This window comes from Lolium rigidum, chromosome 7 (assembly GCF_022539505.1).
Source record: "Lolium rigidum isolate FL_2022 chromosome 7, APGP_CSIRO_Lrig_0.1, whole genome shotgun sequence".
In the NCBI taxonomy this organism is placed as follows: domain Eukaryota; kingdom Viridiplantae; phylum Streptophyta; class Magnoliopsida; order Poales; family Poaceae; genus Lolium; species Lolium rigidum.
This window is the reverse complement of record NC_061514.1, coordinates 8,613,840-8,631,671: the sequence shown is the minus strand read 5'-3', so window position 1 is coordinate 8,631,671 and position 17,832 is coordinate 8,613,840. Positions and strand designations below refer to the sequence as shown.

Here is a 17,832-nt window from a genome sequence, read left to right as displayed (position 1 = left end):
ATAGGGTTTCACACCATTTGGTCAAGGTTTGAAGACATAGGTCAATGTTTGGTGAATTGGCTATGTGGCACATATACTTTTATGCACATGTGGTATTTTATTTTTAATTTGACTTGGTTTGATTTAAGTGGTGTTGATTGAATGTTGAAATGATATTTGGAGATGATCCAACCATTCACAACAAGTCCTAGGGTTAGTTTTCTTAAATTCTTATATTTGCTATTTAGCTTTCATATGCCTCTATGGCATTTTTAATTTCTTTATATTCTTTTGAGTTTTAACTTGGCAATGATTTAAGAAGTGCTATATAAGGTTTACAAAGCTTTTCCAATCTTTTAAATAAAGTGAAAAGGCCTAGGGTAAATATTTATAATTGTAGCCATAGGCACATATGCCTTTTTCCTATTTAATTTCCTTTTGTTTTATTTTCACTAGAATAATGAGAAGAGGGGTGAGGTTTAGGGTTTAAGATTATTTCATATACTCCTAACAAGCAATCATGGCAATAGCACAAAAATTATGCAAGATCATTATGTATCAATCTTAATTTAATAAAAGTTTTTTGTTGGTTCCAAAATTTGGAACTAGGGAAACTCATTTGTTTTGTTTTGAAATTTTTGGGATGTTACAGGACAAGTGGCTTGGTAATGCTATACTCCCTGAACAATATCCAGCTCTATATAATATAGTTCATCATAAGAGCGATATAATCACTAAGTTATTGGAGTCATCCCTAGCAAATGTGACATTCAGAAGAGATATCTTCTTGGTCCTAAGTTTGCATCATGGAATGCATTGCTACAACGGTTGGATTTAGTCCAATTGACGCAAAGACCAGATGAATTTTGATGGAACCTTCATGGGAGTGGTAAATTCTATGTAGATGCCATTTATAAAGGCTTAATCGAGTTTGAAATGCTGGTGGAAAATAATAATTTTTTTTTGAAAATGAAGGTTCAGCTAAAAACTTAAATATTCGCGTGGTATCTTAGTAGAGGAGTAATCCTCACCGAAAAATAACCTTGTCAAACACAATTGACACATATGCCCAAAGTGTCTATTACTGTCAGCATGTCTAGTCTATTAAGCACTTATGCTTCTAGTGTAAATTAGATACATCTATATGGTCAATCATTCAAATAGTTTCAACCTTATACCCTCACATATCATTGCTAATATTTTTGGCAAGTGGCTAAACGGGGTGAATTATAGATTCAAATTACTTATCCGGGTGGAAGCGTTTGCCATTATTTGGTCGCTTTGGCTAGTTAGAAATGGCCAGGTTTTTAATGATAAAAAATCATGTCTCATGGAGGTTATCTACCGGTGCATAGTTATGCTCCGTTCATGGTCATCTCTGTAGCGTGTGGAGAATCGTAACCTTTTTATGGAGATGTCTACATGGTTAGAAGAGACGACGAGAGATATTTTTATCCAGCATGGATGGCAGTGTGATCTCTAAATCGGCCCACCATCAGCATAGGCTTCTTTATAGTTTCGATGATAATTTCATGTATTGAGCCTTTTATAATTTTCAGTTTGGTTCGAATTTTGCAGCCGTGTGCATGTTTGTTATGTAGATGCCATGTGTAATGCTTAATTTGTTAGGTAACAAATTTCCCTATGCCTAAATTAGATAACATGACATAAACGTATATATGGGGCGACACATTCTAAAAGTACCCCCGAAATTGCGTTTCGCTAGGGATTAACTTATCGTAGTGACTAACAAGGAGGCGGATATGTTGCTCGTGAAAGACTTCATAACGGTACATAATGGTGTCGTGGCACGTGGCCGCCAAGATTGGCACATTGTAATGCCGGATGGAGGTATATATTAACAACAATGCTACACTTACGGGCTATTTTCTACGGGATATAAGTTACTGGCAGACGTGGAAATCATGGGGAATTTTAGTTCCTAGAATCATGGGAGGAGAAATTTTTGCACCAACAGAATAGCCACACCTCATCCCGTAAATATTTTCCATAAGAGAATTCCCGTAACTCTAGCGTTGTTGATATATTAATTGTCGTGGATTGTATGCAACGTCTTGACTGGGTCCTATGCTGGAACTAGTCAAGCGCCTCACGTTGACTTGTGAGGATTGTCTCACTGATGACTGGTGTGACCTAACACTACTAGATTTAGATGTGCGCCTTGGCGCACGACCCCGTAAAATGCACACCAAATTATGTTTTGTATAAGAACGATAAAAATAAGGTGAAAATAGGTTTTAGTTTTAATGGTAATTATCTTTTTAGGTTTTGTAGAAGTGAGGATGAAATTACGATAAAAAATACAAAATCATGAACTGAATAGCAAATTCTTTATATAATCACAGAAATACAGGAAAATAAAACATTAATTAACTAACACTATGGTTATGTTAAAGAGCAACACACGTAAGAAAGGAATCAAAAGCCACATGGTAAGCTACCTATGGGCATTGTCCCAGCATGGTTTGTTGAGGTCACGGCACACATGAAACATTTGTACTTGCAACACCAAAAGTTAGCACCAATGCCAAATGAAAACATGAATTAACACCATTAAAGGTGAGAAAAATCAAATAAATGGTAAGAAGTGGTGCTTGTCTTTTCGCATTGATGAACGTTTTGTATAACATTTATAATAAGCTGAGAAAACAAAGAGAAGATCATAACATAATTGTTGGAACCAAACGAAATCACAAACATATTAACAGATCGCGTGTAAAAAAGCAACAAAATGGCTGCAGTAAAGAGGCTATTAACAACCTTACAGTACATGAGTGGATAACAATTTTTATAGATACAACCTTGGTTGTAAGCTTAGGAATAGGATCTCATCCTCATTTTCTCTAGCCGTTTCTCCAAACACTCACATGGAAGAGATTAAATTTGATAAAATCAGCAAGAGATTCCTCGGATAGTCACCTACTTGGTGGCGCAGCGCAATATTGATAACCAATGAATCATGAGTTTAGATTCGTTGACCACACTGAAATAAGATAAAAGATCCATTTCCCCTGCAAATATAGGTTAATAGGAAACATAGAAATGATACCATGCTGGAATGTCTAACGAAATAAAGAGCGGCTAGCAGAATAATCTCAGATAGTGGAGCTAACAAAGATAACTATAGCTGACTCAGTTTTCCCAAGGAATCTCAGCATGTTTCCATTAAAGCACTATCACCTCGAGAGATCAAATTTTAGCAGCGGGCCGTTGCGATCAATGCAATAGTTAGATCATAAATAGAATGAACATATAGACACAGAAAGGAAGCACGTGAGAAACATCAGCGACCTTCTTTGGGTCAGAGAGGAATACATATCTCCTTGCTAAGCACCAAATCCTTTTCCCGGGACCATGAAAACAGCAACAGCTGAGATAGCTGAAATATTGCCAAGCACATCTGGACATAAGAGAAAGAGAGTTATTTGTATTTGGCCCAAGAGAATAACCAGATAATTTATGACAAAAGTAAGCGGAAAGATTAGTGAGCACACACAATGTCGTTCGGGAGTCGCAAGCTGGCACATTGAGACAATATATTTCACCCAAAGAGAATAACCAGATAATTTATGACAGAAGTAAGCAGAAAGATTAGTGAGCACACACAATGTCGTTCAGGAGTCGCAACTGGCACATTGAGACAATATATTTCACCCAAAGAGGGAAATCATTGAGATTTCCATATTAATGGTAAATTACCGTTGATGCATCAATAATTATAGTAAAACCTGCTGCAACCCGTCTTAAGAATTGACCTTGGTAGAACTAGTAGGAATTCACTAATCTCATGCAAGATATCAATGAAGTTTTCAACAGACACAAATATAGCACTATTGGTCTAAGAAAATGGAGATGGTAAAAAAACACCAGTTAAGAACATGTATAATACAGAGAAATACAATACACAATATTATTTTCTGTCTTGATTCCTCAATCATTTAACACCATATCTGAAGAAACAATGAAGCTTTCTAACTAATTATACAATGATGGCACAAATAAAGACAGGTGCGTGTATCCAAACTGAAGTGAGAAGTGGTACAAATTATGTTCCTAATTATATTTAAATATTTACAAAGAAGCATAAAACATGTCAATTACGCCCCGATGATAGCTTTATTCCCAAACTGTACAACACCGACATATAGGGGCATATTATTGAAAGGAAAAGCGATCAGATTCAGTTCCTAATTATATTTTGGAATACAAAATCATATAAAAAGCAATCGGTTTGATTGTATTATTCAACAATATATACTTCCATGGATTGTATATGCCAACACATGCAGCAATCGGTTTGCTCCAACTCATGCGGGAGAGATATGAACACGTCATATTTATCGTACTAATGTGCATAACTGCCTACGATTTGGATAGCTTGGGCTGTGGTTAAAACTATTAACTACTCAGTCACTTTTGCAAATTCTACACTCAAGCTGCTGAAACTAATCTTGTGGTTTCTCTTTATGCAGCGCAGATTTAGTCTTGAATTAACACTGGCTGAACATAGCAAGAAGTGAAGATTAAGAAAAAAGCATACTAATAGGTAAACCACAACTACCTGAACGTCCGGCGAGTGCTGCAGCAAACCCTCTCGGGTGTGTGAAACCAAGGAAAATCAAGTAACATGCAAAGTTCAATGGAAAAATATAGAAGGCTCTTGCTAATAAAATTCAATCTATGCATCAAGGCTGCCATGCCACGAGCGCTGAGCTGAAAACGGAGAAGCTCTCATACTAAAAAAAAATCACCGATGCATCAAGGCCGGCATGCCTATGATTTCACATCTCGAGCCTCGTATTGAGGATCCTGAGCAAGCATGGTGTCAGCGGCAACACACCGTAGATGCCAGCCACCTCTACATCTTACATCCCGGTGAGGCTCAACATTCTCCTAAGTAGCCAGATCACTCTTAGAGAAGACGAATTTATTGTTGGTGACAACTGCAGATGAAAGAACAAATATTAAACACAATTGTTTCCCACCATTGTTCAGAATACATCATATCTTATATTCCATGAGCTTGTTACTGAACGAACTGACACTAGTAGAAACCCCCCCCCCCCTTTAGTACCGGTTCCAAAGGGCCTTTAGTACCGGTTTTGGAACCGGTACTAATTATCCGGTACTAAAAGCCTCCCACCTTTAGTACCGGTTCCCGCGGGGCTGGAGATCTTTTTTTTATTATTTAAAAAAAAGGCTATTTCGTTTAATTTTTTGTATCTATTTTTTTCTAATTATTTTTCACTCCCTTTTTTTTCACAATTTCTAATATTTCCGTTAGTCTCTAACTACGCTTAATCTCTAGTCAATTACTTACCCTTGGTTAAACTTCCCGATCGGTCACCCATCCTCACACTACTCCAACACTAGCATGCTTAACTTCCGGGCTCCTTTCCGTCCCACTTCCAAGTGCTTCGCGCGCATGTTGTTGATAGTACTATCATATCAATCCTATTAACATGTTGGTCAATGTCACACTTCTTTATTATTTGTATAGCAAATAATTTTTTTAATAAACAAAAGTAATGATGTAATAATAATGTTGAATAAATAAATAAAATTAACTTTTTAATTTGTATTATTTTTATTTATTTTTTAAAATTTTAATATTTTTTTTGCCAAACCTTAAACCTGAAAATTTGGAAATCTTATAATTTGCTAAAAGTAATAGTAATATTCTGGGTTTCAAAAAATCTTATAATTATTAATTTTAATTTTTAAAAAATAACCAAAATATAAAATTCTAAATTTTTGGGAAAAACCTAAAATCTTCCTGCTTTCATATTTTCATTTGGAATTTTGAGAATATAAAAATTGGCTAACCGGGTAAACCACAGATTTTTCCACGGATGTAACTTTTTCCACGGATTTTTTTGATATATTATACGTTTTTTTTCGACGTCGTATGCAAAAGTTATTGCGGTTTTACCATTTTTCAAAACTTTTTTGCAAAAAAGTGAAAATTCAAATTTGTTAATTTTCCCTAATAGTAGGTTGCATAACATATAAGAATCTGAAAACATTTTATTTTTTAAATTTTGTATCATTTTCTTTTCTATTTTAAAGCCGGTACTAAAGGTTTTTCAGCTGACGCGAACCCTTTAGTACCGGTTCGTGTCACGAACCGGTATTAAAGGTCCTTACGAACCGGTACTAAAGGTCTGGGCAGTGCAACCGGTACTAATGCACCCTTTAGGGACACTTCTTTTTAGCTTCTTGGACAGCTTCGAGGTGTAGAACCGCTGAATCTGAAAAGAACAGTCCAGTTTCGATCGAGCTTATTTGGACCGTGAAGCTCATATCCTTCCAATACCGAGAAACTGGTCCGGACCAGTTTTTGGACGGCTTCCCGAGCTTCCCCGCGAGAAACCGAATAGGTGCAAAGATTTACCCTCTTGTTTGCCTCTATTCACAGCAGGAATGCCACGCTAGAGAAAACGTTTGGGCAACAAATAATAAAAAGAAATCATGTGACGCCCCGTCCCCCCACAAACAGCCAAACAGGACCTAACCACATCGCTCCTCTCTCGGTCAAATCCTGCATCGCACACATGGAAGCACAGCGAGGGTTCCGCGCCGCCATCGCTCCGCCATCGCCTCCGCCCCTCTGGCAGCGCACACCTGCCGCGCTGCGGCGTCCCCCCTGTTCATCCTCGCGGCCCGTCTCTCCACCAGCAGCAGGGACCGGCGCCCACCTCTCCATCCACAGTATGGCGCCGCCGACAAGGTCTCTGTGCCTTCGGTGTCGTCCTCGTCCTCCCCAAGCGAGGACCTCCCAACCGGCGCCGACCTCGGGCTTGTCTTCCCCAATGGGCGCCGACCTCGGATTCCCCAACCGGCGACCTCGGGTTTGTCCTCCCCAACGAGCTCGTCCTCCAGGATCTGCTTTGTCCTCAGATCGATCGATGTCCTCCTCGAAGAGTCGTCGCCGATTCCAATTCTAGACTAAAAATCGACTGTAACTAGCTCGAATTCAACCCAAGCATATTTTACTTTCGTGATTCCAATTCTAGCCCAAAAGAGGGTATTAGTGGCATTTCACAACTCAATACATCATAAGCCAAATTTTATAGAAGCCCAAAAGAATGGAAGGAACCAATTTCTAAGAGCTTCTTCCCACCGTAGTTTCTCCCCACCGTTTTCTATAAGCGGGCTTTTGCATAAGCATAAGCCCAAAAGAAGTCACCCTTAGTACCGGTTCGTAAGGGAACCGGTATTTATGACTTAGATGGATGCCCATTTTTCTACCAGTGTGAACATCAAAACAGAACCTAGTACATATTCGTGAAGGGAAGACCAAATATAATACAAACAGAGTATATCCCATGAGCTTGTTACTAAAGCCAAAATTGAACATCAAAACATAACCTAGTACATATTTGTGAAGAGAAGGGCAAATGTAATACCAAACATACTTTCTGCCTAGTCGATGAAATTGGTGCCTTCCAAAGGATTGCCACAACAATATTGCTCCCTGCAAGCACAGAACAAGGTTACATCAGCCATGCGATGTATTGTTGTCACACTCTCAAAAAAAAAAAAAAATGGCAGTGGGTGTATATTTCTGCAGAGAGGATTTAAGAAAATCAAAAAATTACTACACGGTGAAGCAAAGATGGAAAATCTAATTAGAAATGAGCGCAGTTCTTGAGAGACTCACTTTGGAAGTCTTATTGCCGTGACCACTTGTAAATTCCGGGGAAATAGAGGGGATGCCCCGGATCGGTATGAATAGTTCCGGGATCATGAAAGATATTAGAAGTTCAATCAAATCTATTTTAACTTGAAAGATCCTAAAAATATGAGTAAAATTATGTTAACATGGGGTGACACTAAATAACCTAGTAGAATTATGATGTGAAAATGGATTTGACCTGTCAAATTTTCTTTGCTTCATTGAATTACTTCTAGTGTCACATTTCTTTGCTTCATAGAATTGCTTCATCCAAATAAGATGAGATTTTTTTCTCCAGGTCTGGGCTCACCTCCAGCTGATGGTGGATCTGTTGCACCTGGGTGCAGGGCTAGCTCCTACAAAAATAGGATTAAACTTAGGAAGGTCAAGCAAGTAGTTCTACAAATCATTAGAAATAGCTGTCTAAAATATTTAGCTTTGAACCAAGTGCAGTTTACACATCAGGGCAAAGATAAATTCATACATCGGCACCCATGAGATATAATAGCACCTAATAAGCTATATGTGATTCTAGGCTAACCTGAGCAACATAGTACCTAATAAGTTGTCTAGGCAGACCTGAGTGCCCAGGAGATAACTCATACTTTAGAACCTAGAAATGAAAATGCAGAAGGTAATAGAGTAAATCAAAATGTGTGCAACACACAAGGAAAAGCCAAATTTTTCGAACCTAGATAGATCTGTTTAAAATAATACACCAATGGTTATGTGATTACCAAAGCAAGAGAAGTATTTCAGGTTAGACAAAACTAAAATTGGAAGGCAACCTGAATATATATATGATCCAATCTTGAAAACCACAGTTGCAGCATTTAAAACACGTGCATATTTACATCAACGGTTTATCTGAAAAGAAAGATGGCAAACTTTGTTTAACCTTGATGCTGGATGTTTTCCCACGCTGGTGGATGGTCTGATCACCTTATTTACTCAAGGTTCTCAAAAATGAACTTCAATGAAATTTGTTGGCACCATTGCAAGACTGATACTTCCCATAGAAAGAACCGACCACTTCATGCGTCCCTCGAGGTCTGAGCTTCGCAAAATTTCCCATGAAGGTCAAAAAATCAGGGTCAAATCGGTATGTATAAATCAACCTTCATATGAACAAAGGCACAGTTGAATCAATGAATATGAACCCTTGCTTTAGGCCGGTCAACCCAGAGAACTCAGACCCGCTAAAGTTACGTCACTGCAAAAAGGGAGGAATAAAGCGCAACTAAAACCACATAAATAGCTCACCTCTGAGATGGCCAATACCTCTCACACATCATGCCCTGCACCTCATTGTATTGGAAGGTGAAACCAGATAGGTAAGGCCCATTGAATAAACCTAAAAGGTCTCCTCCACCTCCTTTATCCCAACCCGTAGCTGTTGTTCCAACTCTGAGTGCAAGAATGGGTCACATAACAGAAAGAGGTATATATAAAACAAGCAATTCACATAACCAAGAGAGGAAAATCTTCATAGGTGCTATTTTAGGTTCCTATTTTAGGTTGCTATTTAGATCTCTACAAAAGTAATTAAAAGAATCTCTGAGAACTACAAATTTTTCTTGGTGTAATTCCGCTGTTGTGCTAACACATTTTCCCCACATGTAATCAAAGAGGTTTGCATATACTATTTAAGAATAGATTTGGGCTAGCAAAGGCACTTCATTAGCAAAGCATGACAAAGATATCTGAAAAATAGCAGCTTGAGGTACTCGAGCTTAAATTAGCTGAGCATGAGTTGCAGCGGTGCTCCATCCTGGTTTTCAATGTATGCTCATACTACACATTCTCTTTCCAAAGCTGACATTCCAATGTATGCTTAGAAAATAGAAGCTATTACGTACATACATTGATTTCCCCTTGCAGCCTGCTTGGTTTTCCATCAAACACTCTGCAGGCATAAAATAAAACAGAAGCTGGACAAACAAAGATGAGAGAACGTATGGGGCAGGTGTTAGGTGGTGGATCTCAAATCGTAATCGACACCTAGCTACAATCAAATCGAAACAAGTAAACACGATCAGGAGAGGCACCTCACCGAACGGGCAGGGCCAGACGTGTTCTCGGCGAGGTCGTCGGAGGAGCCTGCCAGGATGGAGCCGCCGCCGCGGATACCGGCCGCGCTGCCCGTTGCGTGCGCGCCGGCGGCCCCTGCCGGAGGTCGGCCTCCGCGGAAACGAGCCGCGCTGCCCCTTGCCCGCGTCGGCGGCCCGTGCCGGAGGTCGGCCGTGCCGCCCGTCGCCCGCGCCGGCGGTCCAGAGAGGGACGTGGTGGAGGCAGAGGGGCTGGCGCTGGCGGCCGCGCACGCGTAAGGAGATGCGGAGACGTGGAGGAGTGGGGATTGGGGGAGAGGACGTGCGACGATTCGCGAGCCGGCGGCTAGGGTTTCATCCGTGGATGCTCTTCTTTTTATATGTCTCAGTGAAGAAAAACGGACGGCCGAGATTCGTCGCAAGGAAGATCCGACGGCTCACGTGCGCTAATCGCTGTGAGGCCCCCGTTGGGGGGCATCATATATACCCCTGGATTGTATCGTTTGCTTCCGTGTTTTTACTCTCATGTTTCATTCTTCTGCATCACCGGTTCACTACACTTCTCTTTCCCGACATCTCTCTTAATATCGTAGGTACATCTAGCTAGTATGGATTTTTTATTCTAATAAATAAAAGACTGATGACTACATAATTAAATAGAGTCACTGCGACGACTGCGAGAGTGATGGAAAGCACCTAATATAAATATCACAACTGATAATACGTACGCTTGTTGGCCACGGGCTACTAGTGACAATGAAGATTTAGAATATCCCAACCAATGATGGCGCAGTTGTAATCCTACATGTCCAAGGCACATTACTAATAAAGGGTGATTTTGTCACTAGTGTGTCACCAATGCCTTTACATCTAGTAGTTATTGGTGATAGGTTTGTAGCATAGAATATATAAAAAACCAACCGCAAGAACGAACAAAAAACAAGATCCAATCTACTAGATGAGAGCAACAAGATAGATTAGAGTCTTACCCTCAAAGACCGATAGCATTAACAAGATCACATTTCGTGAATGATGTATTCATTCACTTGTCGATCTCAAAATCTTGATGAAGATCCTTCTGGTGCTACAAGCAGGCAGCACCTCCGTACTCGGGGACACGCACGGTGTTGATGATGACGTCCTCTTCGCATTCCAGTATGCAGCGGATGTAGTAGATGCTCTCGCATTCCAGAGGCAACAGAGCATTGGGCAAATGATTTAGACATTGGCAGACATTATATTTTAGGCAATTCCTCCACCAAAAAGACATATCTCTTGTATTGGAACGTGGTAGAGCTATGGAGTAGTATGTCTCCCAAGCCAAATGCCCCCTAGGGAAAATTTGCATGGTTAAAAAGTTTGTGCAAATGTTTCATCGATATACACGTATTTTGCTCTGCCAAATTAATGATGCCAAGTCTCCCTTGTATCTTAGGACGACAGACTAATTCCCAGGCCACCAGAGGAACACTATTCTCCTCCATATCCCTTTTTCTCTAAAGACAATGTTTTCTATATTTGTCAAACTCATTGAGCACCTAGACATAAACTTTCGAAATGCTCAAATAGAAGGTGGACAATGAGGAGAGAACCGAATTAATAATCCTGAGCATGTCCCCATAATTGAGGTATACAGAGCATGGAAGATAATCTTCTCTGAGCAGAGAGCAGAAGTGGCATGAAGAACTCCTTTCTAGGATTCGTAGTTCTCAAGGGAAGACCTAGATAAGTAAAATGAATACTTCCTTGTTGACAATTTAGTGTGCCCAAGAGCAACTGCAGAAACTCCTCCCAACGATCAAATTTGATTTCCCATAGTTAACCTTCAATCCAGTAGCAGCACTAAAGTTGAGGAGAAGTGACTTGAGGTGAAGCAATTGATCTACATCAGCAGGTAGAATGACAAGAGTGTCATCTGCATATTGTGTTATGGGAAAATCAGGGAGTGCAGGTGAGAGGCAAAGGCCTGGTAAGATGCCCATAGACCATGGAATCATTTACTATTGTTTCGAGAAAATCAGCAGCCAAAACAAAGAGCAGAGGGGACAGGGGGCCCCTTGTCTAACTCCCTTCCTGCAACGAAACATGGAACCAGGAACTCCATTCTGATCCAATTACGCCACTTGATTCCAAAACCCTTTGCTTGAAGGACTTGTAAAATGAAGTCATGCTCAACCTTGTCAAAAGCCTTCTTAAAATCTAGTTTGAGAATAACTATGCTCGTTCCCAAGCCGATAGGTATGTCCTACCAACCATAGGCGGACCCAACCGTCCAAAAGCCCGGGCACGCTCCCAGGCTTCTGGCCGACGATGCAGCCTATTTAATGAATATTTTGATGAAAATTTGGTCAGGCTTAAAGTATTCCTAGACTTAATGAAAATCTTAGGTCCGCCACTGGTACCAACAACGATCACCGGATTGACCAACTATGGGCCCTTTGAGAGATCGCCACCCATTAAAATCCTAACCCCTTCCCCATTTTCTAACAACAAATCCTTGCACCACTTCCCACTCCCAAGTCCCCACTACCCCCCCCCCAACACCCACTAACAAACCCTCATGTCAGACCCTATGTCATGATGCCAAATCTCCACGTCAAACTCTTCCCACTTAGTTAGGCTTATCAATGAAATGGCCCGTTAGCTGAAGACCTCCAATATTTGCATGGCTTGGCAAATTCGGTACTCAACATATCTACCTTGAACGTCGGAGTCACGTCGAACCCCATCCATCGACATCTCTATAATTGTTATGATTTATCGTTAAAATCCTACCAGGTTTTCTCAAAAAATAATATTCAAGTCTCCATAGTACACAGCCAGGTAACGGGCAAGTCTTGCCTAATTTCTTCACAAGGCCGGGATCGTTGCCTTATTTCCAAATTTCTTCCAATCTCGATGCCAGTAAGTCACCAATATATGTTAGCAAGTTTATTAACTATTAATTTACTGATTGGTGAACAAATTGGTTTATTGATTGACGATGCCACCACAAAGTGATGTTTTGGTTTTTTTCCTATTGTTTCTAATTTATCTATAGATCAACATTATGCCATTTTGTGAGAAACTAATGAACCTTTGTGTTTTGTATGAATAGTTTGTGAACCCTCATGATGAGGATATTTTTTACTTTGAATACCCATTCTCAAAATTACACGTCCATTTGAATGGAATATTCGATGCTATACTAACAAGAAAGACGCACGGCACTACTTAGTTAAAAACTTTGTTCAAGAACGAAAAACCATCCACCAAACCAGGGTGTGCCGGAGTGCTGCGAAGGAACAACAGCCTTATTGGATTTTTTGCCAACAACAATAGGTATATAGGATTATTGATGAGTGTTTAGGGGATACACCAAGAGGGTGCATAGTACATTGGGGCACATGAAGGGCCTATCAAGACGGCCTACAAATTTATGTATTGTACCTTTGGAAGCAGCTAGTTAGCTAGCCTACACACGCGATTATTTAGATACTATTAATTTGTTTCCTGTAACGCATCTGGATGAAGCGATCTTGCGTCGATCTTCAGGCACATACACGTAGATACAGCTTATCTTCACCGGTACCTACGGCCACCGCAGGTGCCCTCCCTCTGGCAGTAGAAATAGGCGGCAGCAACCGGAACGCCGAGGTTGTAACACTCCGCCAAGTCCCGCGTGATGAAGTTGGAGCGCCACCCTGGTGCATATATCGCCTGCTGCACCGACTGTCGAAACGCCACGAATGCTACACGGTGGATCCCCGCCGTGGGCTGCGGCCTCTCATATGCCACCACCTCAGTTCCTGAACACAAAACAGTTCAGTTAATAGTTAGGAACAGTTGGAGGGGATGATTGACATGATACACATGTAATTCTCTGCAAGAAATTTCTTACCACGGCTCACATCACGTCCTTCTGGTATGTCTGTGACAAACCTATGATATGTATGCAAAAAAGTTGGAAGTGAAGCAATTAGCTTAATCGACTGGTATGTACTCCCTCAGCTCCGTAAATTTAATACGTCTTCTTTTACGGAACAGAGGTAGTATACATAAATTGATGAACTATTATTTTCTGTCTGAAATGACTAGCCCACAATGTGCATGCATTCACGAGAAACAAAACATGGCGTGCAACATACCAATGGAGGTACTCCCTTTGGGAGGGGTCGCTTGGGGTAGGTACATCAGGGTCTACCATCACCTGGGTAGAAAATAAAACATTGCAAAGATTATGAATGCTTGAGAAATGGCTTTGTTCCGTGCGCGCATAGGATCATTCGATTTCATTAATTGTGTTTCTTTGCACTTACCGCCTGCACTTTCTAGGAATTTAAATAAAACCTGACGATACATACACATACGCAAGAATCTCAAAGCCCCAATCGACGGCTAAAACATACATGAGACCTCTTAATTATGCATAGGCAAACCGCATGCATCTGTAACAGAATGAAGATCATAGTAATATGCGCAGGTATATGAGTATGAACAGCTCGATCGCTATGCGTACGTACGTACACTGCATACTATGTTTGCATTTTACTAGTATTAGTTAGTAATGTACTGGATGAGTGACCACTCACAAGCGTGTAGAGTGATCCAGGTCGTCCAGTGATTTGCACCGTCGGCTGGTTCGCCACCTGCGACGGCCTCAGTTCGGACCCATTGGTGATCTCGCGGTTGCTGTACAACACCCTCAGCCGCGCTGACATGTCGAAGTAGTCGACGATGTCGCCCACGATCCCCCCGACGATCAGCGGATCCCTCGACATGCTCACCTCCGGCTGCGCCTGTTACTCGAGCTTAATTACTTAGGTTTTAGCCGTACGTAAAAGCTTGTTGGTATACGGTATCTGCAGCGCTGTACTGCTATTTATAGGGCCTAGCTATAGCTTCAAATTGATGTCCCCGTGCATTTTCAATGTTGACTACTATTCGAAAGATACGACGACTGCCTTTACGCCGTCCTAGACTAATCAGAACCTGAAAGTGCTGAGATGTGACATCGTGGAACCTGATGCTCCGCACTGGTTTCCGATCGGACGGCTGAAGTGCTGCCGCCAGAGAGTTTGGGTTGCGATCGGACGACTGAATTCTTGCCACTCTTGGCACCAAGTTGAAACTTAAAAATGCTTGATACGAATATACGATTCCTCGTCCTTTCGGGGCCTGTAATCTAACTTTCTGTAAAGGTCCATCTCAATCCTTAGGCCTACATAGCTAGGGCTCCTTTGATTCAAAGGATTTGCATAGGAATTGTGTAGGATTTGGTTCCATAGGAAAAATACCTATACATGTTGTTTGATTCATGGACATATCTATAGGAAAATTCCATAGGAATCTTGTAGTGTAATTCTATAGGAAAAAGCATTAGCTCATACCTCATGGAAAAATTCCTTTGCTACAATCAAACAAACTTCATCTTCCTATGGTTTTAAGTAGACATGCCATTCAATCCTATACTTTCCTATTCTATGCTTTTCCTATCCTTTAAATCAAAGGAGCTCTAGTGTGCAGGCCGTTTGGATATATGGTTTGTACTTCCCTCTGCTACAGAATCGACATATATGCCGAGTGTACTTTGTTCCGAGCGCAATTTAGGTAGTGCTTCTTAACAAAATTTATAGTTACCATGAAAAAACCAAAAGCTTTTTTGTACAAGACACATCCAATACAACTTGAGTAGCACTACGAAGACTTCAGAAGTGTGTCTCGAGTTTAAATCAAAGACACATTAATTTATCGTCTGGTCCTCTCCTCAAGTATATCATCTTGTGACGTGGAAGGTTAGGGGTCATCTTCAGCATTCTCCTGCTCCACATAATGCGAAGTACATTTCTATGGGTCAGCATCAACCATGTACGTGGTAGCGGGTATGCAAAAATATGCCTACATCTCTGACTCAAGTCATCAACAAAACATTGTTCTAAATACTACTGAAATATGGAGAGACCGACTACCATCCAAGGGTACCTGCATTCAAATTTCACTAATTGACCTAGATGGTTTATGGAAATTATCATCCTGCTAAACTTTATATCTATTTCACCGGTACATGATGTGTGCCTTGTTAAATCTCTAAGATCAACTAGAAGTAGATCAATGTCGGTAGTTCTATCTCTGTAAAGAATATGTTCATGTACTGTCAGAGGGAGAGAGATCGAGGGTTACCTTCCCCCATTGAGGAGGTGCCGGAGGACGTCGACAAGGTGGCGAGGGAGACGGTGCGAGGTCGAGGGAGTGGCAGCGGTGACAGAGCTTCCCATCGGCACAACGCCTAATCGGTGGGAGTATCGGTGGGACATGCGGCACAACGGTGAACCTCGTACTGCACGCCGCAAGCCCCACCTGTCTTTATAGCGCTGGCGACAGGGCCCACCAACCATAATGGGTTGGGCGCCCCCAATCAGGGCGCAAGTCACAAGGGGCCCGGTGGGCCGTTGGGCCCACTCGGGAAGGAGATCAACCTAACATTTTCCCCCTTGATCTCAACTTTACTTTTAACTTTATACTTTCATTTTATTCGTTTCATTTTGGATCAGTCCCTAGGGCCTCACAACTCTATTGCCGATAGAACCAGACAACCATAATACACTTCTCTGTTTTGAAACAAATTCTTTTACTTTCGGGCCTCTTATGTTCCAGGATAGGTAAGATATTCCCTTAAACCCATGCTGGCTACGTGTTCCTTGAACAAACTTGGTGGTAAGCCTTTCGTTAGCGGATCCGCAAGCATATCTTTTTTCCTTATATGCTCGAGACTTATAGTTTGATCTTGGACCTTGTGTTTCACAACATAATACTTTACCTCAATCGGTTTCGTAGCGGCACTTGAATTTTTTTTGTAAGCATAAAATATTACGGGCTGATTGTCGCAGTACATCTTTAGTGGTTTGTCAAGACAATCTACCATTTTCAAGTTGGATATAAATATCTTTAACCATAATGTCTGCCCCGTGGCTTCGTAACATGCTATAAATTATGCATTCATCATGGATGATGCAACTATTGTCTGTTTGGAGCTTCTCCACGAAATAGCTCTCCCTACGAGAGTGAATACATATCCAGATATGGATTTTCTATCACCTTTATCTCCCGCAAAATCTGCATCTGAATACCCTCTTATTTATAGGGAATCAGATTTTATGTATGTTAGCATGTAGTTCTTTGTGTCTTTCACATGACGCAATGCCTTCTTTACCATTTTCCAATGTTCTATTCCTAGATTTTCTTGATATCTACCGAGTACTCTAGTGATAAAGGCTAAGTCAGGACGTGTGCACACTCTTGCATACCTGTAGACTTCCAATGGCCGAAGCATATGGAAACGCTTTTATTTGATCGAGCTCGTATTGATTACTGTGGATTTTGATGTTTCCCAAAGCTGTACGCCCTTGACTATAGGGCAGGTGTGGCACTACACTTATGCATATTATACTTAGTTAGAATCTTTTCTAAATAAGCCTTTTGCGATATTGATAATATTTCATTTTTCCTATCTCGGTGAATTTCTATGCCCAAAACATATGATGCTTCACCACGATCTTTCATATCAAAATTTGAGGAAAAGAACTTCTTTGTCCCTTGCAGTAGACTAACATCACTGTCGGCAAGCGAGAATATCATCCACATACAAGATTATGAATATATATTTCCCACTTTACATAAAAGTAGTTGTTCTCAATATTTTCTTTAAATCCAAATCTTTTAATTGTATCATTAAACTTTAGATACCACTGTCTGGAGACTTGCTTTAATCCATAAATGGATATCTTTAGGCGGCATCCCATATCTTCTTTTCCCTCCATGATAAAACCCTTGGGTTGTTTCATGTAGACATTTTCTTCTAAATCCCCATTTAGAAATGTCGTCTTTACATCCATTTGATGCAACTCTAAATCAAAAAGTGCAACTAATGCCATTATGGTTTTAAAGGAATCCTTACATGAGACTGAAGAAAATGTCTCATTGTAATCTATCCCTTCTCTTTGCGTAAATCCTTTTGCCACAAGTCATGCTTTATACTTTTCTACATTCCCATTGGAGTCATATTTTATTTTGTAGACCCACTTGCAACCCACTGTTTTGGGTCTTTTAGAAATATTTTCTAAGTCCCAA

At 40.7% G+C, this 17,832-nt stretch overlaps 1 protein-coding gene and 1 long non-coding RNA gene across 3 annotated transcripts; both read right to left on the bottom strand.

Moving 5' to 3' along the window:
* Nucleotides 1–4,647: 4,647 nt before the first annotated feature.
* Nucleotides 4,648–9,393, bottom strand: LOC124677173. Of its 2 annotated transcripts, XR_006993970.1 has the most exons (5): nt 8,942–9,393; nt 8,577–8,730; nt 7,878–8,034; nt 7,419–7,477; nt 4,648–4,943 (listed from the first exon to the last, which is right to left on the bottom strand). It is a non-coding gene; the product is annotated as an uncharacterized LOC124677173 (long non-coding RNA). The 2 variants fall into 2 exon arrangements; XR_006993969.1 differs by having other exon boundaries at nt 8,577–9,393.
* Nucleotides 9,394–13,222: 3,829 nt separating this feature from the next.
* Nucleotides 13,223–14,534, bottom strand: LOC124677752 (protein FLOWERING LOCUS T-like). The gene is made up of 4 exons (XM_047213715.1): nt 14,298–14,534; nt 13,854–13,915; nt 13,607–13,647; nt 13,223–13,514 (listed from the first exon to the last, which is right to left on the bottom strand). The coding sequence occupies exons 1-4, from the start codon at nt 14,484–14,486 to the stop codon at nt 13,288–13,290; spliced, it is 519 nt and encodes a 172-aa protein (XP_047069671.1). The 5' UTR covers nt 14,487–14,534; the 3' UTR covers nt 13,223–13,287.
* Between the last annotated feature and the right edge of the window lie 3,298 nt (nt 14,535–17,832).